General features: G+C 32.8%; 1 protein-coding gene and 1 non-coding gene across 2 annotated transcripts; both read left to right on the plus strand.

The window, feature by feature from the left end:
* LOC113386579 (leucine-rich repeat serine/threonine-protein kinase 1-like) lies at positions 1 to 25,871 on the plus strand. Its single transcript, XM_026624352.1, is given in 49 exon segments — positions 1 to 92; positions 2,044 to 2,241; positions 2,556 to 2,721; positions 6,739 to 6,886; positions 6,947 to 7,112; positions 7,182 to 7,297; positions 8,218 to 8,374; positions 8,437 to 8,565; positions 11,197 to 11,424; positions 11,486 to 11,800; positions 11,876 to 12,084; positions 13,522 to 13,680; positions 13,765 to 13,900; positions 13,965 to 14,138; positions 14,310 to 14,431; positions 14,496 to 14,632; positions 14,701 to 14,834; positions 15,858 to 15,975; positions 16,125 to 16,345; positions 16,471 to 16,591; positions 16,668 to 16,799; positions 16,862 to 17,004; positions 18,055 to 18,336; positions 18,338 to 18,412; positions 18,478 to 18,670; positions 18,830 to 19,054; positions 19,170 to 19,292; positions 19,385 to 19,420; positions 19,466 to 19,626; positions 19,691 to 19,781; positions 19,843 to 20,018; positions 20,076 to 20,247; positions 20,303 to 20,572; positions 20,749 to 20,906; positions 20,990 to 21,304; positions 21,364 to 21,621; positions 21,695 to 21,789; positions 21,846 to 22,059; positions 22,263 to 22,350; positions 22,422 to 22,657; positions 22,723 to 22,933; positions 22,995 to 23,238; positions 23,426 to 23,585; positions 23,894 to 24,069; positions 24,189 to 24,327; positions 24,431 to 24,608; positions 24,715 to 24,848; positions 24,915 to 25,034; positions 25,377 to 25,871. Coding segments are annotated over 49 exon segments (8,376 nt in total). The 5' UTR covers positions 1 to 44; the 3' UTR covers positions 25,746 to 25,871.
* Trnai-aau lies at positions 10,761 to 10,834 on the plus strand. The gene has a single exon. It is a non-coding gene; the product is annotated as a tRNA-Ile (tRNA).

A 25,871-nucleotide genomic window follows, 5' to 3' on the forward strand; every position in this document is an offset into this window, starting at 1 on the left:
GTTTCAAATATGTGCGTGTAATTGTGATAATATATATATGAAACATGGATTGGTCCCCGGAGGACGATATTCCTGGAAGGCTCCTTCACCAGGTCATAATAATAAATTGATAAATAGAATAATAATAGAATTAAACATTGTTTTTATAAATATAATATAATGCAATTTCTGAATTTTGTCTAAAATGTCAAGAAGTTTTATAATTTGTTTACACCCACAAATTTCAAATGCAAAATTCTTTATACAATTTATAAATTTACATATATATATATATATATATATATATATATGTGTGTGTGTGTGTGTAAGAAATTTGTAGTTTTTATTTTTGTTCTTAACTCAATTTTGTAAATTTTCATACAATATAAAACATACTGCTTTATTAAAGACTTTGAAATTAGAATTTATTAAATTTATTTTAATAAGAATATAATTTTAGTCATTAAAATATTATTGTGCAATTATTCTAATTTTTGTATTTGTATGCTTTTTCATTGTATTTTTGCACTATATTTGTTTATCTGTTTTTTTTTTTTAATAATAATAATTTGTTTCTCTATTTGTACTGAAAATTTAAAGTTTCTTCAACTAGGTGATTTTTTAATGTATAATTATTGAATTATATTTTGTTATATAAATATCAAAAAGGTATTAATTTAAAAATATACTAGTTGGGAATTTATTTTTATACCAGATATTAAAGAAATAAATTACAAGGATTTACCAGGATATGATATGAAAATTGCAAAGCTATGATATGTATATCTGATGGTTTTTTGGTTTAAAAAAACTTGCTGGAAACTCACAATAAAACTAGCAATTATTTTTATATACATTTAATATATTAAAATGCTTATAAGGAAAAAAATCCATCATTCTGTTATATATCAAAATATAGACAATTGTTTCTAACAAAAAAATTCACTAATAAATTGTTATTGTGTGATTTTTCTAAATTTTGTATTTGTTGGATTATTGTATACATTTTTTTTTTAATATTAATTTTAACTAGTGGGGTGGGTGGCATCGTGCCTTAAGGCAAATTGCTGGAACTTCCCGTACCGTAACGAAACGTTCGAGGAATATTGAATGTTTTCAAATAGATTATTATAAATATTGTATTATTGTCTAATATTTATAATAATTATATAAACTGAATTGCAGAGTTGAAATTATTTGTTTAAAGTATATTAGAACTATAGTCAGAATTAAAAATAAAATCTGAATTATTTTCGATATACAAAAAATTAAAAAAAAAAAAAAAAAAAAAAAAAAAATGGTACAAAATTTTTTTTTTCCAAAATTAATTATTTTGTTAAGACAAGCAGAAAGTTCTTTGAATCAATTGAATCGGACGCTTAGTTCTCTCAAAAACTGCCATTTTTTGTACATTTAGCTCTGTATCTCCGAAATGGCTGGGCCTGCCTTTGCGAAAAACTAATAACCCTTTCTCCCAATCATTACTAATGGAATGTTTTTTAGATCATTCAAATCGGATGCTCCGTTCTCTCAAAAACTCGATTTCTATTTTCTGCACTCTTTGCTCCTTATCTCCGTAACTGCTGGACCTGTCTTTGCCAAAAACTAATCAGCTCTTCTCCTTATTAATAGGAATCGAATGTTTTTTAAACCATTCAAATCGGTTGATCCGTACGCCCGAAAACGTGGACGAAAATTTGTATCCATACACATACATACACACACACACACACACACACACATCCATTTTTTCTGAGGTATGCCAAAACGTTCAGAAACCTTCAAAACGTCGAGAAATGTAAAAATTTTCAATTCCGATTTTCGGCCCATTACAATAACTTACCCTACGGGAAGTTAATAATAACTTGCATCTCTATTTGTACTCAAGATTTTAAATTTCATCGATTAGCTCATTATTTAATAATCAATTAATACTAATTATAAGAGCTTATAAAAATAAATTATAATATAGATAAGTTTGTATAACTGGACATTTATACATATTATCTTTATGCTAATTAATATTTTCATTTTATTTATTATATTTATTACTTTTTTTTCTAGGCTGCTCTGTGGGACAATGTCGACCTTTTGGAAGATTTACTTAAAGGCGACCAAAGTGCCATGATAAATAGTCAAGACAGTTGGGGCCGAACACCTTTACATGCTGCTGCAATAACTGAAGACTCAAGATGCTTAAGAATTCTTCTTCAAGCAGGTGCTGATCCGAACAGCAAATGTGGACCGAGAGCTGATAATTGTGTAAGGATAATAGAAAATTATATAATATAAAACTAGTACTATAGCAATAATTCGATAAAAGTCATTATTGAGATATTTAATATCTATGAATAATTAATACAAGAATTAGGAAGTGTATTCTTGACTATTTATCAGTTACCAGATATAAAAGCTAATTTTATTCAATTGACCAAGTTATTTTTATCAGCTATGATTAATTAATACAAAAATCAAAAAGTGTTTGCTCTAAACAGATACCAAATCTGTAAGCCAATTTTATTCAAAGTTACTTTGTCCAGTCCTATTTTTTCTAAAATCCATTTTCCCTTATCCAGACGGCCCTGCACATGAGTGTAGCCCACGGTCATGCAGGAAACGTAGAATGCCTATTAGAATTTGGAGCAAATTTTACAGACAAAGACATATCAGGAATGACTGCTCTCGATATAGCAGAAAGGGAAGGCAATGTTGAATGCATTAACCTGCTGAAAAATGCTTCAGGTATTTAAGAAATAAATAAATCTTTATCCTAATCACACTCACATGTTATTATATTCAGAAGCTATCTGAAAAAATTATAAACAAGCATGTGGTTAAGGAATTTTGTTTATATAATATATTGTGTTTATGATAGAGTAATTAGTTTGCATTGGTAGAAATGACTCATGTATTTTATATGGTGAAATAATTGTTTGAATTGTTCTTAGTAGTTATTTGAGTTTGGTGTAATAGATTTTTTTGTGAATTGGAAAATATGTGAACTATTTCATTTTTGAAGATGGAATTTTGAAATTCAGGCAAAGCTGAATGTAGAGTTACCAAAATTGTTTTATGAAAATTGGTTGTATGATGATAGAATGAGTATTTAGTTTTTTTAGAGTGTTGTTAAATTTTTTCTGAATTTTTTTATTTTGTTTTGATTATTACAGTTTGTTTAGTTATATGGCATTTTATTTAATAATTTTGCTGGGCATTTCTGAACATTAAGTAATTTTTAATTCATATATATCACAGTTGGAACGAAGGACCTTATCTTATTTTTCAGAGAATTATATAAATTTAATTGCAACGTTAAAATTATTTATAATAAGTATAAAAGTGAGCTTTAGAATTTTACAGTTAAAAGTAAAATCCGAATCATTTTCGACATTTTTAAAAAATATTATTTTGAAAAAAAAAAATGTTTTGAAATATTGAAAAACAATTTGCTTTCCTCAAAAATTAAAGTTTGTTTTCATTTAATTGTGAACATTAAATTTATCCTTTTGGCTATCAGCGTCGTTTATAGACGACATTTATACTTGACGACCTGTGTGTACGAATGTCGCTTATAGACGACATGCAAGGTAACGTAGTTTGCTTCAGTGTTGTCTTCAATTATTGAGAATTATATTTTTTATTGTAATTTTTAGGTTGTAGAAGTATTCTTTTTAATTTTTAACTTCTTAAAACGTGCGCCAGAAAATCCGATTTGCTATCTTTCTATTCTAGACGTTTCATGTCATTCTGAATCTTTTGGGGCCAAATTAAAAAAAAATATGCGAGCCAGTTTTTGTCCTTTCGTCGACGATTTCTCAAAAAACCGATGGTCCGATTTAAAAAAATTAAAAGCCATTCGACCATATGTACCTTCTGCGTTATGTAGATGGCTACTGATTATAGTTGACTTTTTGTCCTCACTGAAATAAAATGAATTTTTAATTCGTACTCAGTAGAGTAGAGTCAGTAGAGTTTTCCTTTTGTCTTCTAAGATTCTTATAAAACTGCTCGTCAAGATCTTCCTTTTTATATTCCTTATCCATAATTTGCTTGCTTTATTTTCGTCTTCTAGGTTACTTATAAATTTGCTCGTCAATTTACAGTTCTATTTCTTTATCATCCAATTTGATATTTAATATGATATCAGTCAGTGAAGTCCTCTTTGTATCAGCATAGGTCTCCTTTAATTTGCTCATCAGCAGAGTCCTTTCATTATCTTTAAAGATTAGTATTTTTTTTGCTCTTTAGTATTAATGTATTAAATGAAATTTGTTAAATAAATTAATTTAATTTATACAAATGCTGATATTATAAGTATGTTTGAAAGACATCATTTGGAAAATGAATTGAATGAAAGAGAAAATTTTATTTTTGGTGTATACGTTGGAATACCACTTATAACCAATTAAATACAGTTTCGTTGATGATGATCGGAAAATCTGAAAATATTCTGTGTAACAGATACTTGGGCGGCTTACTGGCTTATACAGCAGTGTCTTTCCTGCGAAAAGCACTTTCGTAGTGAAAGAGTTAATTGCAATATACCATATTGCACATTTTGTGTAGTATTCCACAAAATGTTTTCCTAATTACATAATCTCTATACATATTTTTTTTACAATTCCATTCATTATCGATCTTCCTCCACGCGCAAGTCTAAATAAAAATGTTGAGAAACTTCGGACGCGCTCGGTTCGTTTCGAAAATGACAGCCGCCGTTGTTTTGTAGGTTAGGTCGTTGAAACACTATAAAATAAAAAACCGTATTACGCGAAATTTATATAATTACATAAATATATATATATACGATTTATAACGTTTTTATACAACTTAATTGCTTTCGTTGTTATTTGTAATCGTTAGGTGTATTTAGTTTCACTTTTATGGCTGTGCATTGTGCTTTTTACGCTTCGGTAAATCTATTACGCAGATGAATCGAAACATCCAATGGAATAAAATATTATGACATAATAATAATAATAAATAGAATCATATAACTTTATACATAAATATGTTTAACCCTACAGTGCTAACTTTTTGGCTGCCTGACTTTTTCTGATATCAGGGTGCCCGGGACCTGTTCCCTTACCATTACCTTAATCTGACAATCCTTTCTATTAATATTTTTATACAATTTTTTACCAAAGAAGTATGTCAATTCGTTTCTCAGAGCTTCCGTATCCGTTTCCCGTATTTTTGTGATATTTATAAATAATAATTTAGTGAATGTTTAAAAATGCCGCCCAAAAATTTAAAACGCAAACGTTGCAAACCGGAACTAGCGTGCGACGCTTGCGAATACTTCACGCAGGAACTTGATGATGCACCGGAAGGCAAGTTTGAATCTAATTGGAAATTTAAATTTGAATTTATGAAGTGCAGTTATGTAATTATATAAGTAATTGTAATATAATGCATTTCTTTTATTGTTTCTTAGGATGCAACTATTTATTTATAATCTAAGAGTATTAGGAGTTATTGGTCAACAGGTTGTACTAATAATGTAATTTATTACACCAATGTTAAATGTAACCTCATTTAAAATGTAATTTTATTTTTTGAATTATTAGAACTGAAACTATATATATATATAGTATTCTATAAAATTCTATATTAAGCCTTAAGCTAAAATGCCACTTACACATAATTATTAAGTTCCCATAGGGTAAAGTATAATAATCCCAGAAAAATCGAAAATATTTTTTTTGCATATCTCTACGTTTCAAAGGTTTCTGAACATTTTGGCATAATTTAGAAAAAAATTATGTATGTGTGTGTGCGGATACAATTTTTTATCGATGATTTTGAGAGCACGGTTTAACCTATTTGAACGATTCCGAAAACGTTCGATTCCTGTTGATTATGGAACGTGTTGATTAGTTTTTGGCAAAGGCAGGTTCAGGTGTAGCAAAGATACTCAGCAATAAGTGTAAAAAATGACAAATCAGTTTTTGAGAGAACTTAGTATCCAACTTGAATGGTTAAAAAAAAACATTTTATTTGTATTAATGCAATGAAAAATTGATAACATATTTAGAAAGGCAGTTTCAACGGTTTTGAAGATTCAATAAAAAATTGAAAAGAAAAGATCATTAGACATATGCACATTTTTTTTAATTACAATATCTGTAACAACTGCTAAATAATATAACATCTAGTAACATAAGTGAATAATAACATAAATATAAATAAAATAGAGTACAAAATAAAGGAAAGTATTTTCATTAAAATGATATTTGTATTATGATGATTTAATATAAAATAACGATGATTTAATATAAAATAATGATAATTATGATAATAATAAAATAAATAAACAAAATTATATGCACGTTTGGGAGTCAAAAATTATCATTAGAAATTATCATCACTTGAATAATAATTATTTCAAGTTATCAGATTTTTTATAAAGATTTTAATAATAAGTACAAATTTTGGTTCCTTGCCAAGATTGCAGATTTTAATAATTCAATTTCATACTTGGGGTATCAATTTTGTTTTTATCGATTACAGAAACTTTGCCAATTAAAACATTAAATGCTTATGCTTTCGTAGAATCTAAATTGACAAAAAGTGTAATTATGAAAATTATTATATATTTTTGCTAGGCTTGGAATTCTCCTTTGAATTAAGTTTATAAACATTTTAAACTGATTATAAGGAAAAATATTTATATATCATAAAACTAAAATTCTTTTTATCTTTTACTATCATGAAATTTTTCATTATATAATATTTTTATTTATTTCTTTTTTCTAGATGAGCGAGAAAGAGCGCAGCAGGCACTGCGCTGCGCCGTATCCCGCGGCGACATGCGGGCTGCACGAGAACTGCTGCAGCAGCTTGGGCCGGAGGCGAAGGCTGTCGTTAATTGCGCTCCGGGAGGAACCAATACACTTCTATTTAGGTATAAACATAACTTCAAATTTACAAAATCATTTATTAATAATAATTTTTTTTTGTCTAGTGCTTGCCAATTAGGTCGCACTGAAATGGCGACAATGCTGCTGCAGCAGGGAGCAGAACCACGGGCACATCCCGTAACTGGATATACACCATTGTACACTGCTTGCCATCATGGACATGTCAACACTGCTAAACTGTTGTTGGAAAAATATCCTGAATTAGTCCAGGTAATAATACCTTGATACACGATAGTATTTTTTTTTTCAAACTTTACTGACCAATAAATTTATTTTTAGCAAGCTACGATGGAAAAGTGGCTTCCGTTGCATGCTGCATGCATCAATGGACATGTTGAAGTAGTTCGGCTGCTGTTAAGTTTTCATTATCCGGAGCACCTTTTAACAACATATACGTAAGTGGTAATAGATGTATCATAAACATATATGTAATTTCATATACAGTAGAATCCGATTAGTATGACGCCGGATATATTGACAACCGCTTATTATGACGTAATCGCACTAGGATGTTTGGTTTCCGTATAAAATTCCTTAAAAAACAGGTGTCTAGTCGGATATATTGACATCGCTTACATTGACATGTCGTTTATAATGGCACATTTTTGCAAAAAATTATGTCCAATTATAATGACTGACATGATTTTACAAGATGTGGCCAAGTCTACGAAAGCAATTGCTAAGTCTTTTGTGCACAATAGCATTAGGGACTGTTTTTACAATAAAATTATGTAAAGAAATCAATCGAAAATTACTGATTACTTACATTAAAAATCACATTTGTATGTTTTTTATGGGTAGGGTAGACCAATTATTAATGGTCCGCCACGGATATCTCGTAAACAAATAAAATTAGATTTTTTTTAACAAAAATATTTGATAGTAGAGGGCAAAAAATGTATAAATTCATAATCAGCCATCTCCTTTATTCTTATGACTTTGCTATCAGAAGATAAGCAGCATATGAGTAGGATAAAAAGGACCAGCTGAACCTTAACTTTGGCAAACGTGTAAGCAATAAAATAGTAAAGTTTAAAAAAAAGCAATTTTACAAGAGATTAATTAAATATATTATTATTCCGGCTCATCTGATGAATATTTCTGATCAATAGCAGATCAATGTAATATACTGTGTTATCTTTGTAACAAATGTACCCACAGAATTAATATTTTGCATTGGTTCAATAATGTAGCGCAATATCCCTTTAAAATTGAATAGAAGAAATTGCATCTGTTTACCCCGTGGTTGTCCCACTTTACCCCGTATGTGTGGTAAAATGGATCAGATAAGCGGATTCTCCTGATTATTTTTTAGGGATCAGGCAAATAGATGGCAATGGCGATTGGCTTTTGATCCGAATGCCCAGGATGTTACCAAGCAAACTCCACTATACATGGCAAGTCTTTTAGGAAATAAAAAACTTGTTGATCTCTTATTAGGCTGGAGAGTGCCTGCTACCAGAACACATGAGGTATAAAAAAGATGCTTATTTTTATTTATAAATAAATGATTTATTTTTATGATTTTTTTTAGAAAAATGAAGACAGCACTCCGTCCTCGGCTACACCTACACCATCACCAAGTAGTCCTATTAAAAGAAGAATCTCTGAAGGAATTCAGAACATCATGAGTAAATTGAGTTTGGGTTCATCACAGCAACAGGTGAGTTTTATAATTAGTATTTATTTACAGAAATAATTACATCAATGTTGATTGAAAAAGTAGGAACTTGAACAGATATGATTATTTTTAACATTAAAGTTTAAACTAAAATAAAAATACTAAAGTTTAGTATGAATTCTTAAATGCTGTAAATAGATATTTTGTCTATTATTCATTTAGAACTTTTTCTTACCTCTACTGAGGTTTCAGTTAGTCTAAAATTATTCGAAGGTAATGATAATTGAAAGAGTAATACAAGAAGTTATTGAAATTTTGTAATTTATTTATTTATTTAATTACTTAGAGAAAATGGTCCATGGCGTTTATTAGATTTATTTTTTTTTATTTTCACATAAATATTTTTATTTTACATAAGTAAATATATACATTCACAGATTAGGAAACGAGTATAGTTCGAATTTTCTTTATTTTTTATTTGTTGGAAAAATTTCAACAAATGTTAGGAATTTTCATTGTTGGAAAATCTGTCTATGACAATCTGCAATCCCAAAATGATTTTTCAACAAATCGCAAAATTTCGATTCGAGTTTTAGATACGGCCAGATAAACTTTTTTTTTAATTTTTAGTATATTATGATATAAAAAAATATTTGGCCCATGGGGGGATCGAACCCGCGACCTTCGCGTTATTAGCACGACGCTCTAACCAACTGAGCTAATGGGCCGTTGAAGCCGTTTTAATTTTTTTTCATTTTATCGCTGTGAACAACAAGGTATGCATATTAAACTACTAGGTGTAAGTGGCATTTGACCTTTAGGCACTTTCTGGCTTTTTCCAATTTCGGTCTCGAACGATTCAAAATGACTCGAAACTGTGAGAAAACATAAAACTAACAAATCGTAAAACATAAACTTCGCCTTCAGAAATTAATTAACTAAATAATTACAGAGTAATTATTAATCGATAAGTTCATATCAAGGGATAAATGAATTTTATGCTGCAAATTCATAACAGTTCAATAAGAATGAAATTAGTAATTTTTCATTAAATGCAGTCATTAAATTAAATTACATTACAGTTATTACACATATACAGTCATTAAATGTTTTGCCTGAACAAAAAAATATTTTTATAAATTCGGCAAATGTTAAACTAAGTGCCTTAATCAAATAATACATGCGAACATAAGTGCATGTAATTTTATAATTTCACTTGTTCATATTGTTTGAAATAAAAATATTTAGTTTTTCATTTTGTTTACTTTGCTTTTATTATTGTTATTATATATAACGATATTTTTATATAAAGTACTTGTGTTTATTTTTCACGTAACATTATATTTGTCATTGTGACAAAATAAATTAAATAACATAAGTTTTGTAAATGAAACAAAAAAAAAAATACAATAAATTTACAAAATGTGCTCCATGATTATATTGTGTTTATTATTTGTTACATAATAAATAAAATATTATTATAATTTTGCCTAACGTATCTGTATAGAGTCGTAAATGTTTTTTTTATTTCATTTAGTATTTACAACTCTCTATAAATATGACATTTAGTAATTTTTTTGATTAAGATAAATAGAAAAAGCATATCAGGCCGCCCAGTGGTGGGCGTAATATTATAAGTCGTGAATGTAATTTCATTTTTGTAATTATTTCGTAAAAAATAAAATATTTGGCCCATGGGGGGATCGAACCCGCGACCTTCGCGTTATTAGCACGACGCTCTAACCAACTGAGCTAATGGGCCGATGGAAATTCGATTTGAAATTATGAACCGAGTATTCGTAAAAGAAAGACTAGCGCATAGGTATTGCAGTTTTTTTCAAATGTTGTAACAAAACGACCTGAAATGTCGAAAAAAACAAAAACAAAATCTTGTTTTTTCAGCTTTTTGGCAAAAATTTCTAAGGAGACTTAAAAACAACAGTTTAATGTTGCTTTGGAACATATTTGCATTTATATGATATTTGTTATGCCTAATATCGGCTAATCTATCTTAAGATCAGATAATCTTTAAAAATTTAGCAATTTCTCAATATAAAAGCATCTCAAAAATAGATCCCAAGTAAAAAAAGTAATCTAAATGTAGCAATATTCAATGAAAATGTACGTAATCTCTTATCGCCAATACATGAATATATATAATTTTAAGATATTTATTTTTAGAAATGTTTACAATCACGGTACGCACTCGGTGTACAATTTCGAAGTGCTTTTCCATCGGCCCATTAGCTCAGTTGGTTAGAGCGTCGTGCTAATAACGCGAAGGTCGTGGGTTCGATCCCCCCATGGGCCAAATATTTTTATTTTTAGCAAAACAGTAATTGCAAATTATATTCACGCGTACATAAAGTACTGTTAATTTAATTTACATGTGCGTTCGATGGCGTTTTTAATTTTTTTTCTGGGTATCTGAACCTGCCTTCCCAAAAATTTTATCAATTCTTCACTCCATTAACAAAATGTTATCTGAATCACTCAAATCGGACGCTCCGTTCTCTTAAATTTTTAAAAAAAATTGTATAAACATACATACATTCATTTTTTCATGAAACGTACATATATAGAATTTTTTTTATTTTCGATTGTTTTCGCGATTACTATAACTTTTACCCAACGAGAAGTTAATATTTACTTAACTTATTATCATTTTCTAAGGATTCTCCGCACGAACGCATGCTGACTCCCCTTCGTCCAGATATCCTCTGCGGCACCGCAGCAGTCGATTCATCAGGTGCTGGTGCTCGAAATGGAGCAGGAGAAACAGCCTTAGGAGCAGCTGTACGTGGAGGACACTTGGAAGTTGCACGAGCTCTATTGCGTGCTGGAGCAGATCCCAATTTGGGAGGAGGCGTCACTGACGGCAACGATTTGGGAACAATTAACGTAATAATTGAAGATTTTATATGCCTGATTTAGTGTTTAATTTGTTTTTGAATTCCTCTAGTCTGATCATGAATCATCAATCCGTAACTCTACTGCTCCACAAACTCCTCAATCGACGCCGACCACCGCCGTAACTCCGATAACATCACCGTTATCGCCAACGTCTGCGCTTATAACGGCTGCTTCTGGTGTTTCCGGTCTTCCGGGCAATTCTACAGGTTTATCATCACCTTTGGTGGAGGCGGCCAGACAGCGCAGTTTGCCGCTGGTCGAGTTACTTTTGCGCCATGGAGCAAGGGACGACGCAGGGGATGCAGTTGCTTGCGCCGCCGCGAACCAGGATGAACTGATTGTGGCTCGATTGTTGGCGACCAAGGTAAAACTAAAGCCAAAACAGATTTTCTAGAGTAGATAATAGATAAATTCTCAAATTTATTTATTGTTTTTCTAGTCTTATCCTGATCCAGAATACAAGATAAATAAACGAGCTTTAGATGCAGCAGGATCTGTGGTTGCAGCAAGGACTGGTGATAATGTCACGATGTCACCAGTGCGTCAGACCAAGGCAAATGAGGATGCTGTTACTTACAGTGCTCTTTTTCCGAGTACTCCAACTATGCTAAATTGGCATAATCAACGATGCCACTTGAGTAATATCAGGTAATAATTTAATATATAATAAAATCAATTTTTTAAATACATCATATACTAGTAAAGCAAATTACTAGAATTTTTTTAAGAGACATCATTATTGAAAATATATAACGAGCCACATTTTGGAATTTTTTATTATTAGAGAAATTATAATATACATATGTGAATTCTGAAAAATCTGAAAGTAATGCAAAAAATCAATTGATATTGAAAATTTTTATGATAAAATTAGATGACCGAAACTAGTTCGAGCATGGGAGTTGTTCAATAAAATATGTCTAAGGGTGCCGCCACAATACCATCAATGCCCAGGAATGAATTAAATCAATAAATAGTAAATTTATTTTTAACTAGATGACCCGACAGACGTTGTCCTGTGCCCATGTCAACAATTTTTTAATATAATATACTGATATTTACCGTTTATCTAAAAATAATAATTATTGTTTTTTAATGTTTGATTAAATTAGTTTAATTTTATATTATATATGATATATTGAAAATTTAATATCCAAATCTTGTGTTGGCGCCCCCTAAGACGTGCACTCGTATTTTTTGCATGCATCGCATCAAAGGTAGGTCCGGCCCTGATTAATACTTAATTTCATATTTTAAGTAAATTAATTTGTCACATCCTGTTCATATGTGTATCTGCCATACATATACTGTATTTTATATTATTTTAATTTCTGGCACATCTCAGCTGCTTTTTGGCAATAATAATGTAGACATCTCATTTTTCTTATTTATAATCATAAATTTATTATACATATTCTAATACTGTCTAGGCTCATAAGTAAATTGAAATTTTTGGCAGATAATAGTTTTTATTTGTTTTCAATGCCAACAATGACATGTCGTTATTTGCATTTTTTTGTTCATTTATTTCTACAATATTGCACATACATCCCAGGGCTTTATAATCACATACATTCTAGAAAATTTCCTTAACAGACTTCAGAAAAATGTATTAAAATCCGAATAATCGTATAAAAGGAGTATACAGTGAGTGCTTGTAATTTAATATGAACTTTATATAATAGCAATAAAGCTCAAATCGATTCCACGTTTTAGTTAGAAAACGTTTGTATGAGAAAAAGAAAAGGGCTGTTTTTAGGGTTTTCCCGGCAATTATTCGATTTTTTCTCGCCGTAAGAACCATCGTTGGACTTCAAAGAACATTTTAAAAAAATAATTGGCCAAATTGGTCCAGGCGTTGTTGAGTTATGCACTTACCAACACATTTTGCGATTCATTTTTATATATAAGATAGTAAGAGAATCAAAATATTTCATTTAGATTTTTTGTTAATTTTCACCCAAAGCAATACAAAATATTGTGTATAATAACAATCTTTGCAAATTGATCCCAACAGATAATTTTTCTGTTGTTTAAATTTTAAATCATATAATAAAATTTTAATAAAATCATTTTTATTACAAGACCACAATGGCTAAGTGCAGCAGCCCTGCACTGCAACCCAAAATTAAAGGGACATCCCAAAGGAGCAGAACTCGCATTGGCTGCTTTGACACGAATTGATTTATCCTGCAATAGTTTGGTTAGCCTTCCAGAAGTTGTTTTCCAGCTAACCAGCCTTAAGTAATTATATTTTTCAAACATTACAATATCATGAACGTTGAATATTTTGTTCAATACTTATTACTTATATTCATCATTTTTTAGATATCTAAATGTAGCTCAAAATAAAATAGAGCGTTTGCCATTACCCAGTGAAAACAAATCTAAAAAACGTTATGGCAAAAAAGATCCGACCAAGCACGATTATGGTTGCCAAGTGCTCGAAGAAATTTATCTACAGGTTAATGTTATGACTTAACAAAGTCATAGTCGCAACATAAATTTATTTATACTTATTTTTTTAGGATAATCGTCTAGATGAGTTGCCAGAGGCTTTGTTTAGACTTCCTGGTCTCATAACAGTTGATGCATCAAATAATAAATTACGGAGCTTGCCTTTTGCAATGTGGAGGGCTCCACAATTAAGGGAATTGAGTGTGGCTTTTAATTTGTTAAGAGAACTTCCATTTCAAGACGAGGTCTGTATATGTGGTTGGACCAATTTGTTTTTACTTTATTTTTTGTACAACGCCAAATTTTTACTCTCTTCTCACTTTTGATGATATAATATTGTTGTGTAGTACATAATATTTTGTATTAATATTTACTTCAATATTGATTCAATTATTTTTATTTCTTTTATTCTTTAGGCTATAGATAGTGATAACGATGGAGTTAGTGTAAGTTCCAGTGATTCTCGTCTATCTCTTAGTGAATGTAGCAATACCGAGTCTGCTGATAATAGTTTTAAACAAAAACATTGGGCTGTGAGGTAAAAACATCAAAATATGTTCTTTAAGACTTGTATTTATTCATTGGTTTTATTTGTATTACAGTGAAATAGAACTGCAGAAACACCACATATGGTCGAATAGTTTAGAGATAACCGAACAAGTATTACATTGTGAAGATAATGTTACTGAAAATAGTTCACAACTATCTTCGTTGAATTTAGCACATAATTTATTCTCAAGTAAGCACTAAGTCTTGAATATTGTTTGTATTTAATACATAATTTATTATAATTATTTTTATTTATAGGCTTGCCAGTTGCTTTGCCATGTCTAGCTGTAAATCTCACAAGACTAAATTTATCTTACAATAGTTTAAGATCAATGTCTCACATTACGAGTTACCCTGCTAGTCTAAAACAACTTGATCTTAGCCATAACCAGGTAAATTGTAATGTATAACTAGCTGTAAGTGGAATTCTGTCTTAAGGCAATTAAGGTATCGTGCCTTAAGCAAATTGCTGGAACTTCCCGTACCAAAAATTTATTAACGAATAACATTTTTAAAAAATTTTACTTCGAAAAAATAAGATTTTTAAGAAACTATAAATTGGAAAAAAATTACTTTTTTTTGAAAAAAAAAATTGTTTTTATTTTTTATTTATTTTTTTTTTTTTAAATGTTTTCTTTATTTTGATATATTTTGGAAGATCTGAACTTTTTTTCAAAGCAATCGTGCTGCTTTAACTGCATAGAGACAAAATATAAAGCGCATAAGCGCCGCGTCGCTGTCTAACGGATAACCATTGGTACGGAACCCATAGGAATGTAAACAAAATTTATACTTATTGTTAAAATCTCTATAAAATATCTGATAATTTGATGTGCATATGTCTAATGATCATTTTTGACCGCCAAATGGCATTTTTTTTACTTTTTTCGTTAGATCTCCGAAACCGCTAGACCTACCTTCATGAAAATTTGACCAATTCTTCATCTTGTCAATACAAGTAAAATGTTTTTTGAATTATTAAAACCGTTCTCTTAAAAACTGAGGTACCGTTTTTGGCACTTTTTGCCCCATATCTTCGGACCGGCTAGATCTGCCTTCGCCAAAAACTAAACAGCACGTCTCCTTATCAATACGAATCGAATGTTTTTTGAATTATTCAAATCGCTTCATCCGCGTTCCCGAAATCGTCGACGAAAATTTGTATCCGCACACACATACATACACGCACACACACACACACACATACACATATACACACACACACACACACACACACATACATCCATTTTTTTCTAAGGTATGCCAAAATATTCAGAAACCTCTGAAATGTAAAGATGTATAAAAATTTTCATTTTCGATTTTTTTGCGATTACTATAACTTACCCTACGGGAAGTTAATAATTGTAAATAATGCAAAAGTGAAGATGTTTTAAATATATTGTTTTTTATTGTAGATAACATGCTGGCCTAGTCTACCACAAATCGAGGCATGTGACTTGATGGAGTTGGCTCATTTGACATGTTATCAACCTCAAGAAAGTTCCAATATAAAATCTAAACTGAGCATACAAGGTATTTATTAACTTTCCGAAGGAGAAATTTATGTTTTTGCGAAAAAATCTGGTTAGTTAGTTAACAATTACCATTTTTGTCAGGAATTTCTACTACCCGTACATCAGGATCTTCAACAACCTCCAACTCCACCTCTATCAACCCACCAGCCTCCGGACACTCAGCAAGATCTCTTCGCAGTGGTGTCCTGCAGGCAGTCTGCTGCCATCGTCGTCATTTGCGCCTGGACGCATTGCGCACTCTGGTGCTTGCTGATAATCGTTTGCGAAGGATACAACTGACGACAGACGACGATTTGGAAGCGGCTGCAGGAAGTGGTAATGCTGGAGGTGCTGGAGGCGGAGGCAGTTCTGCTGGGGATTGGCTTGCTGTGAGGAGGATGATGGGGAATGGGTAAATTAGTAGATGATGATACTTAATAAAATAGATGTTTATAGATCGTGTTCAGCTACTACAAATGTGTTTTTTTATAGAGTATGGTGTGTGCAACAAAAGGTCGCTTGGTGTTTCCCAAATCTATCAATGTTGGACATCAGTAATAATTGTTTAAAAGAAATTCCAACAGCCATACATGAGTTGTCCAATCTTTCAGTACTCAATGTCAGTGGTAACACTGGTAAGTATATCACTTATTAGTTAATAATTTTTAAATAACCTGTAGTCATAATTAATATAATTGTAATTTATTTAAGATATTACTGAGTTGCCTCCACATATGGGCTTATTGTCTCGTTTATGGAATCTTAATACCAGAGGTTGCTCTTTGCAAGAACCACTGAAATCTATGATCGAATCTAAGAAGTATAAGACAATGGATATAATAGGTATTATTTTGTTATAAATTTATATTTGTTCATTATTTTATTATTTACTAATTCTTGCTTAGGATATTTGAAGTCAATACTCGAAGATGCTAGACCATACGCCAGAATGAAATTAATGGTAGTCGGTATACAAGGAATTGGTAAAACTAGTTTGTTAGAACAGTTAAGACAGGATGGTTCCAATAATCGAAAGAAAACTACAGATGTGAGTATGAAATAAATTTTGAGTGGTAACAGTTGGTTTTATTAACTTCCCGTATGGTAGTTATAGAAACAGGCCGTAAATCGAAAATGAAAATTTTTGCATTTCTCGACATTTTGGCATACCTCGGAAACTAAATGGATGTGTGTGTGTTTTGTTTGTCCGCATTTTTTCGTCCACGTTTTCTGGCGCACGGATCAACCGATTTGAATGGTTTGAAAAGCATTCGATCCCTATTGATAGGGAGATGTGCTGATTAGTTTTTGGCAAAGGCAGGTCTAGCTGTTACGAAGATACGGAGCAAAGAGTGCAGAAAATACAAATCGAGTTTTTGAGAGAACGGAGTATCGGATTTGAATGATGTAAAAAACATTCAGTTTGTAATGATTGGGAGAAGAGGTGATTAGTTTTTGGCAAAGACAGGTCCCGCCATTTCGAAGATACATAGCTAAATGTACAAAAAATGGCAGTTTTTGAGTGAACTAAGCGTCCGATTTGAATGATCTCAAAAACTTTCTGCTTGTATTGACAAAACAATTGCTTTTGAGGATAAAAAAATATCTAACATCTTTTTTATTTTCCATAAAATATTTTTGTAATTTTGGATTGCAAATTCAAAAAATTACCCAGGCTAAGCACAGTCTAAGCGCCACTCTGGTACAAATGTTTGCCCAAGTGCGTTTAGACTGTTTATGTACTGCAGCACTTTTCCAATTTTGTGAAAACTATTGAAAAATGTAAAAATGCCGCCAAGTTAAGCACAGTATAAGTGTAAATGTCGCACAGAATCATTTGCAAATGCGTTTAGACTGTGACTATACGGGAGCACTTTTTCAATTTTGTGCGTTCGAAATGAAATGCTTTACATTTGATTTGCTCAGATATAACAAGATAGCAAAAATAATGAAAGTTACAGTATTTGTAATAATGTATTTGAAAATGTTTAAAATTTCTCGAATATTTCATTACGGTACGGGAAGTTCCAGCAATTTGCCTTAAGGCACGATGCCATACACCACTAGTTTCTATATATTTACTTATCATTTATCTCAGCATTGGGCCAAACGCATGGGTCACAAAAACATCAACCAAAAAACGCACAGAGGTACCAATATGTCCACAGTTGGTGTGGACATTGGTGATTGGACCCTTGATCGCAAAGGACGTGGTCACCAGATGCCAAATTATGGACCTGTGGTTTTTCGGACTTGGGATTTCGGTGGCCAGAAAGAGTACTATGCTACTCATCAGTATTTCTTGTCGAGGAGAAGTTTGTATTTAGCTGTTTGGCGAATAACGGATGGCAGACGTGGTTTGGACGAGCTACATCAGTGGCCTGGTGAATATTCAAGCAAGGGCACCTGGTTCGCCTGTTATATTGGTTGGGACACATTATGATGCAGTCGGAGAGGTAAGGGAAAAGATTACAATATTTAAATTAGTACAACTATTGCATACTATTTTTTTCTTCTCTAGTCGTTTCCTGTTGCTCTCGCAGAAGAACTGCAAGAACTGGCTCGAGAACGTTTTGTAGCTGCAGCAGGTGATGCAGAAAAGCTCGGTTTACCTCGTGTTCTGGACAGCGTGCAGGTCAGCTGTCGAACTGGACGAAATTTACGTCAATTGCGTGATATGCTTTATGAGACAGCATTCTCTCTGAGACTTCCAGGTAATTGATTTGAATTATAAGAAAATGAATTTTTGGGCACAGTTTTAAAGGTGAAAGTCAGATGATCTTTAAAAAAGTGTTAGCTGCACATTCCAATTGATGAGTAACTCCACAAAGTTTTTTTTTTATATTTTACAATATTTATTTATCCGTTTACAGGTAGCAAGGAACCATGGTTACAGCAACGTGTACCAGCATGTTATCTTGCATTAGAAGAATGTGTATCTGCACTAGCGTCCAGGCTGCGAGCTGGTGGCGAACCTGTTGTACGAGGTGCAGAACGTTATAGAACCTTGGTAGCCAGAGAAATGCAAAGCAGGGGCCACAAACCGTTTAGAGACGCAGCAGAACTGGCGCAGGCTACCATGTTTCTCCACGATAACGGTAGAGTAGAACTTAGAATTTATTAGTCTTATCAAAGCTTTTTTTATCAAAATTTCTATGGATGTCAAAATACATATTATATTTAAATCATCAAGTGTTAAATTTTTGTTTTCAGGTGTTCTACTTCACTACGATGATGCCACTTTGAAAGATCTATATTTTCTAGACCCTCAATGGCTTTGTGATGTACTCGCACATGTGGTAACCATCAGAGAAATAAATCCATTTGCACGAACTGGTAAGCCAGATAAAATTCTTGCCCTTATTTAACAAAATTTCAGTTAAATTTTAAATTTGTTGTTCAGTTAAACCAGTTTCTATTTTTACCAGGCATTATGCGTTTGGAAGACTTGGCCCTTCTGTTTCGTAATGCCCAACAATTGTGTGGTAGCGGAGGTGCGTCCAACGAAGGCGGTGCTTCTGCTTCCATGAACGGTGTTGGAGGCTATGTTGTTAGCTTGTTGAACAAATTTGAAGTTGCATTAACTTGGGATAGCAGGACTTTGCTTATACCATCTTTGCTTCCTGCTGCAGAAGAAGATAGGGGACCTGGTGAAGAAGTTACCGTTAAGGTAATATAATATTTACTTAAATACAGTTGTAATATTTTATTATTATATATTTCAATATTTGTAGATCGCTTTGCGTTCAAAAGGTTGGGCTGTCAGAAATAAAAAGCTTGCATCAGGCGACATGCCTTTTATCTTGAATTCTCCATCATTTTCTGGTAAATATTTAATGATGATCCAACTATTGATCAAAAGATGACAAATATTTTACTATTACAGATACTCCTCGTGATATGTTAGAAGTAACAAAACGTGCTCGTCCAGAACGCGCCATATCCCGTTTGCTTCTAATGTCTTATTCACCATCTGGATTTTGGTCCAGATTGATGACCAGAGTTTTAGCTGATGATGCTGTTTTGGACGCCGTTCGGGGATTTTTTGTTCTGCCTTCTGATGTAAATAAAAATATGATCAATCTTTATCAATAGGTAATAATTGAATATAATCATTAGGTTTCTCAAGATGCTGCGCTTGCAAAGGCATTGGATGTCAAAGCTGAATGGTCTTTGTGGCAAACTGGCTTGAGACTTAGATATGGAGATGTGACAATATTCACAATGAGAGAAGTAACTGAAACCACGCCGAAGCCGTATAAACATCTTAGGTAAAAATAATTTAAAGAAGGTGCCATGTTATATTTGTTCAATGTTATTTTTTTCTTAGATTTCGTGTGAAACAGAAGGTGTCTGGTGCGATTTGGATGCACGCTCCTCATCCGTCCTGGAAGTTCACTTTCCTGCACACGACCTGGTGGTCAGACGTCATGTGACTTCACCTATGATGGATGATGAACACGAACCAGGAACTGATCGTCGAATGCGATATCAAACAAGTGCAGTAGATAGAGGAGAAATAGTTTTAACACCTTGTTCTAGGGCTACAGCACAATTATTGGCGTTGGCAGTTGATCATATTGATATACTGTTGGAGGACTGGTATCCTACATTAGGTAAAGATAAAAATATTTAAAAGAATCCAATAGTTTTTTGTTTTAAATAAGAATTTTTATCATAAAGATAAAATTTTATACTATGTGATTATTCTTCAGATTTTTTTATATAGATAGTAGTTGAGTTAATTTTGTAAATTTAATATTTATGGGTAATTTTTTGTTTCTTTTATTAGGTACAAGATTTGTGCATACTTCTGAAGGCAAATTTTTAGTTACTCGAATCGTACCTTGTCCAAAGTGTTTGTTGTGTGTACCAGCTGATCAGAATGATCAAGGACCAGATTCTCCTGAACCTGGTGCAAGCTCTTCACTTCATGATCGTCTCTCTAAGGTAAAGAAAAAATCATTTTTGGTAATTAGTTATTTTGAAAGTTTTGTTCCCAAATATAAATTCCATAATTTTTTTTCTTTTAGGCTTTTGTAGAACCCCCACGACCTCCGGCTCCTCAGCCAGTTGCTGCACCGCCTCAACGTCCTCGGGCTTCCCAAGATTCCCTCCTGGCCTGGTCTGATGGTGACAGCGGTGTAGGCCAATCAGGTGGTTCAAGTCGTAACTGCTCCATAGAAGGGGCTCCACAAAACGCTGCTCCATCAGGTCCTGAATCACCGCCCTTGCCTTTGAGCTATTGTTGGACTGTAGAGGAATGTATTTTAGCAGCAAGTGATACGAAAAGGGTGCAGTGTCCTTCGCATGGGGATCAGGAGTTGAAGCAGATCGCACCTGATACCGTAAGAAAAGATAAATGATAAATTATAAAGAGGAGCACTTATTTTTTTTTATTTTTTAGGTTTTTATGGATTTAAGTCCACGCCTAATAATACGATCCAAAGAAATAATTCGCGGTCCTCTTTTGGGTCGTGGAGCCTTTGGTTTCGTATTTCGAGCTCAATATGCTCGAGATCTTTCATCAGCTGCAAGTGGCGATGGGAATCGACGTGGTGACACCAGATCGGCAACAGTGGCGCCTCGTGATGTCGCCATGAAAATGCTGCAACCGGTGCAACCTGGACCTAGGGCTCGTCAAAGCGCTATAATTGCTTATAAGGTTATATATAAAAGACATAATAATCATCACATCTTTTGCAACTAATAATTATTGAGTTATTTGAACTTTTTAGGCTGCTCAAGGAAAATGGGAACGTGATCCTTTGCAATACGCATGTAAAGCATATTGCACTGCACGACAGGAACTTAATATCCTACTTAATTTAAGGTAAAAATACATTAAATATATTTTGTTGAATCTGTATTCATCTATTTTTTCCTTAGTCATTCAAATATTGTGCCACTGGTTGGTGTATGTGCTCGACCTTTAGCTCTTGTCTTGGAGCTGGCACCAGGAGGTGCCCTGGATGCTGCTTTAAGGCACTTGCGTCGTAGTGGGGCTCGATTACGTCCTAGGGCTCTGCGGGCTTGTGCTCTGCAAGCTGCTAGGGCTCTGGAGTACTTGCACGGGCGAAGGGTTATATACAGGGATCTGAAGGTGAGATATAAGAGATTATTGGTAAACAGAATATTTAGATTTGAATTAAATATCACCTGCTTGCGCTCTTCTTTGCATCTTCTGTGAATGATTTTAATGAAAATGGTAACATTCTACACTGGAATTTTGTGAATTGAGTAATTCTTATTATATACTTATCTTTGTGCATATCACACTTATATTTTGGCATCGTATTTTTCCAGGCTGAAAATGTGCTCGTGTGGCGCTTACCACCACCAGGAATGGATGCAGACACAGAGGATGATGTTCACATCAAACTTGCTGACTATGGTTAGTGCAATACAGAAAATGCCAAAAGAATATAAAATCTTAATATTTTTTATAATTTTATTTTTTTGCAGGTATCTCGAGATTAGCTCTTCCAAGCTCAGGTGCCAAAGGCTTTGGTGGAACAGAAGGCTTTATGGCTCCTGAAATGGCAAGACACAATGGTGAACTTGAGTATACTGAAAAAGTTGACTGTTTCTCATACGGAATGCTTTTGTATGAACTGATAGCTTTAAGACAGCCTTTTGAAGGCTGCGAAGCCGTCAAAGAGGCTGTTCTGGATGGTGGACGACCACCGTTAACCAGCAGGGTAAGAAAAAACTGCTCATGAATAATAAATCTTATCATATTGTTTATTGTTTTTTTATATAATAGGAAGCACAATGTCCATCCTATTGTTTGGATTTGATGTCACTCTGTTGGTCAGCACGACCTGGTGACCGACCAACTGCTAGTCAAATGGTGAGTTGTGCTAGTGCTCCTGAATTTGCCAGACTGGCTGATATTGTTAGTGTATCCAAAGCTGCTGCGACAGTTTCTGGCTCTGTTGGTGGAGTTACAGCTGTATCTGCTAGAAGAGATTATGGTAAAGGACAAAACAAACATAATTTCAGTAAAAATTAGCAATACATCAATTATTTTTTCAGATGATCCCGAAGGATCTTGGGATCTCTTCATCGCCCGCAGTGACCGTCGTGTTGATGTATTACATTGTTACGAGTCTAGTGCTTCTTGGAGTCCAACAGCTCATCGTCTTTATGCCTCAGCATCGAAAACTAGTAGCACTTCTTCTGGGGCACCAAAAAAAGTTGTTTCAACTGCTGCGTGTTATGTGGAACCGTCTCAAGCTTTTTGGTTGGGAGATGCTGCAGGAAGATTGCATGCATATGAGTAAGTAATAATTGACACATGGAAATAGTCAATAATGATTAAAATTAGAAAAAGACAGCTTATTAATTTTTAAGATATATAATATTGAAATAATAGTTGATTTTGTGGTATGCTGATTTTGATAAATATGCCTTTTTGATTCAATATGTATTTTTATGCAGTATTTTAATTTAATTTATCTTTCTAGTGCAACAGATTGCAAACCATTGTTCACATATGAATTAGACTCAGCTCCTGAAGAGGGTTCAGAAGATTCTGAAAACACTGCTGCTTTACCACCGTCTGCTGTAAGTTGTCTTTTACCGCTACCTGCTTACCAAATGAATAGGGACCAGGATTTATCATCGGTGAGTAACTATCAATATACGCTTGTTGAAAGATCAAATTTATTATTAAACACATTTAAGTTAGTCGTCAGCTAGTTGTTTTTAAAATTGGTTCAGTAAATATTAAGATAAAATTAACATTAATAGTTATTGAAGCAAACCTTTACAATTAATTGAGATCAGAACATATTTAATTGATTTCAATAGATGTTACTAATAGACAAGATATTTGAATAACTCATATTAAATTGGACTACCTTAAATTAATATTAAATTCAATCATTATTTATTTAATTTACTTATTATTAATTATTCTTTTGCTGTTTCAGAATGATAAACCAGATTCATCAGGTTTGGTTGCTTGTGCCCTGGCTGGTGGTCGTCTCTTCTTGGTCGATGGAATAGATCCACCTGCAGGACCTTCACACTGCGAAGGATCCTTTGTTCTCACCGAATTGGGTCCTGGAGCACCTGTGCGCAGCCTTGCTTGTGTTGGAGAAAACGAGTAAGAAGTTGTAATTTTATTAACTTAGCACATCGGTTCATCTTTCAATCAATATCTTCTGGAATTTATCAATTGTCTTTGATTTAAATTTAAAGATTTTATATTAAATCTTTCTGCAGATCCTGTTTTGAGTTATGGTGTGGTCTAGAAGGCGGGCATATATCTATTTTTACAATGAAGGGCCATTCTGTATGTGGACATGATTCTGTAGATCATTTTAATGAACAACACATGCGATTTCATTCTGATCATAGACAGGTACATTATTGTTGCAGATTTGTGAATCCAGTGAATAAGAGAAAAATGTATTAATTAATTTCCAACCGATTGAGACACTAATCCTTTTCATTTGTATATATAGTTCTATCACAAAGAGGACTATGACAACGAGAGTGGAAACGACAGTTCTCCAGACACCGGTGTCCATGTAGCTAGAGTTAAACAAATTCAAAATAAATTATCTAAAGATTGCTCCAATCAAACTTCTGTCACACTACTTCAGGCTGCTGGACATAGAGTGTGGTCGTATGTGCATCCTGGTAATAAATATAAATATATATTAGAAGAGAAATATCACCCTTAAATATTTATTTTAGTGTCAGAGTTTTCTCTTTTTCTTTTATTATTTTACAATTTTTTTTTCAGGTTGCATAGTGTATCAATGGGACTATGAGTCAAGATGTATTGAAAACAAACTGGATTGTTCAAAACTTGTGCCTTGTTCTGAAAGTCTGAAATCTATTTCAATTGAAGAACATCTTAGCCCTGGCCGATGTCAGGTAATTGAGAGATAATATAAAATTATTATTGATTTCTAATTATATCTATATTTTATTTTCTTATAGGTAACAAGTATGTGTGTTTTAAATGATGAAATTTACATTGGAACACAATGGGGTTGTATAATTGTAGCAGAAATGGAATCGCTTAGGCCTATTACAATATTTAGGCCCTATGAGGAACAGGTAATAATATATACATGAATATTGTAATAGCCTGTCGGATTACTTGATTCTTTCACAATTTATATCAAAACACCATTAACTCATCACCAATTTTCTATATTCAAAATACTCTCTACATCACTTTCATTACACATAACACAAATCCGCCATTAGCCTTGTTTAAATCTTAGCCAACTTCATACTCAACTTATATGTCACATTATATGACCGTTATATTCAAACATATAATAAAGTACATAATATAATATAATATATACATCTTTTTCTGTTTTTATTGTGTAAATGGCATTTTGCCTTATAGTTTTCTGTTACCAATGCTGATTCCAACTATTTATTCCCTAGGTCAGCGCCATAATACCTCTAACCTACGAACACCAATCCGAAGACGACACTTCAACCATCACCAGCACCACAACACCATCATCATCCACCATATCCCGCTCCTGCTCCTCTCGTTTCACTTCAAGGGACCCCCGTTGCGAAAGGGCCTGCTGCGAGCCTCTCATAGCCACAGTGGGGCTCGGTTATCGGAGTCTCATAGAACGTTATGTGACTCCTGCAGGAGGTGATAACACCTCGTCAAGGGATGCTGGTGAAGTTATTGGTTGTGATGTTGCATGTGATGCTGCTGCTGCAGGAGGCGGGTGTTATGTGAGAAAGGGGGCGCCACATGCACTGCTGTGGAGGGCTGGACATTGGGGAGTACCGTGAAAGGTAATAATTGATTATAGGGAAGATGTATTTGTTGATTATAGGTAAATATTTTATATTGTTTTGACGGAGGTGACAAATATTTAACATGTTAATTAGCATGATGATATCAGAAAAAAATTCACA

Source organism: Ctenocephalides felis, unplaced genomic scaffold, assembly GCF_003426905.1.
Source record: "Ctenocephalides felis isolate EL2017-DRISC unplaced genomic scaffold, ASM342690v1 CF-g0.4_SCAFFOLD_03571, whole genome shotgun sequence".
NCBI lineage: Eukaryota > Metazoa > Arthropoda > Insecta > Siphonaptera > Pulicidae > Ctenocephalides > Ctenocephalides felis.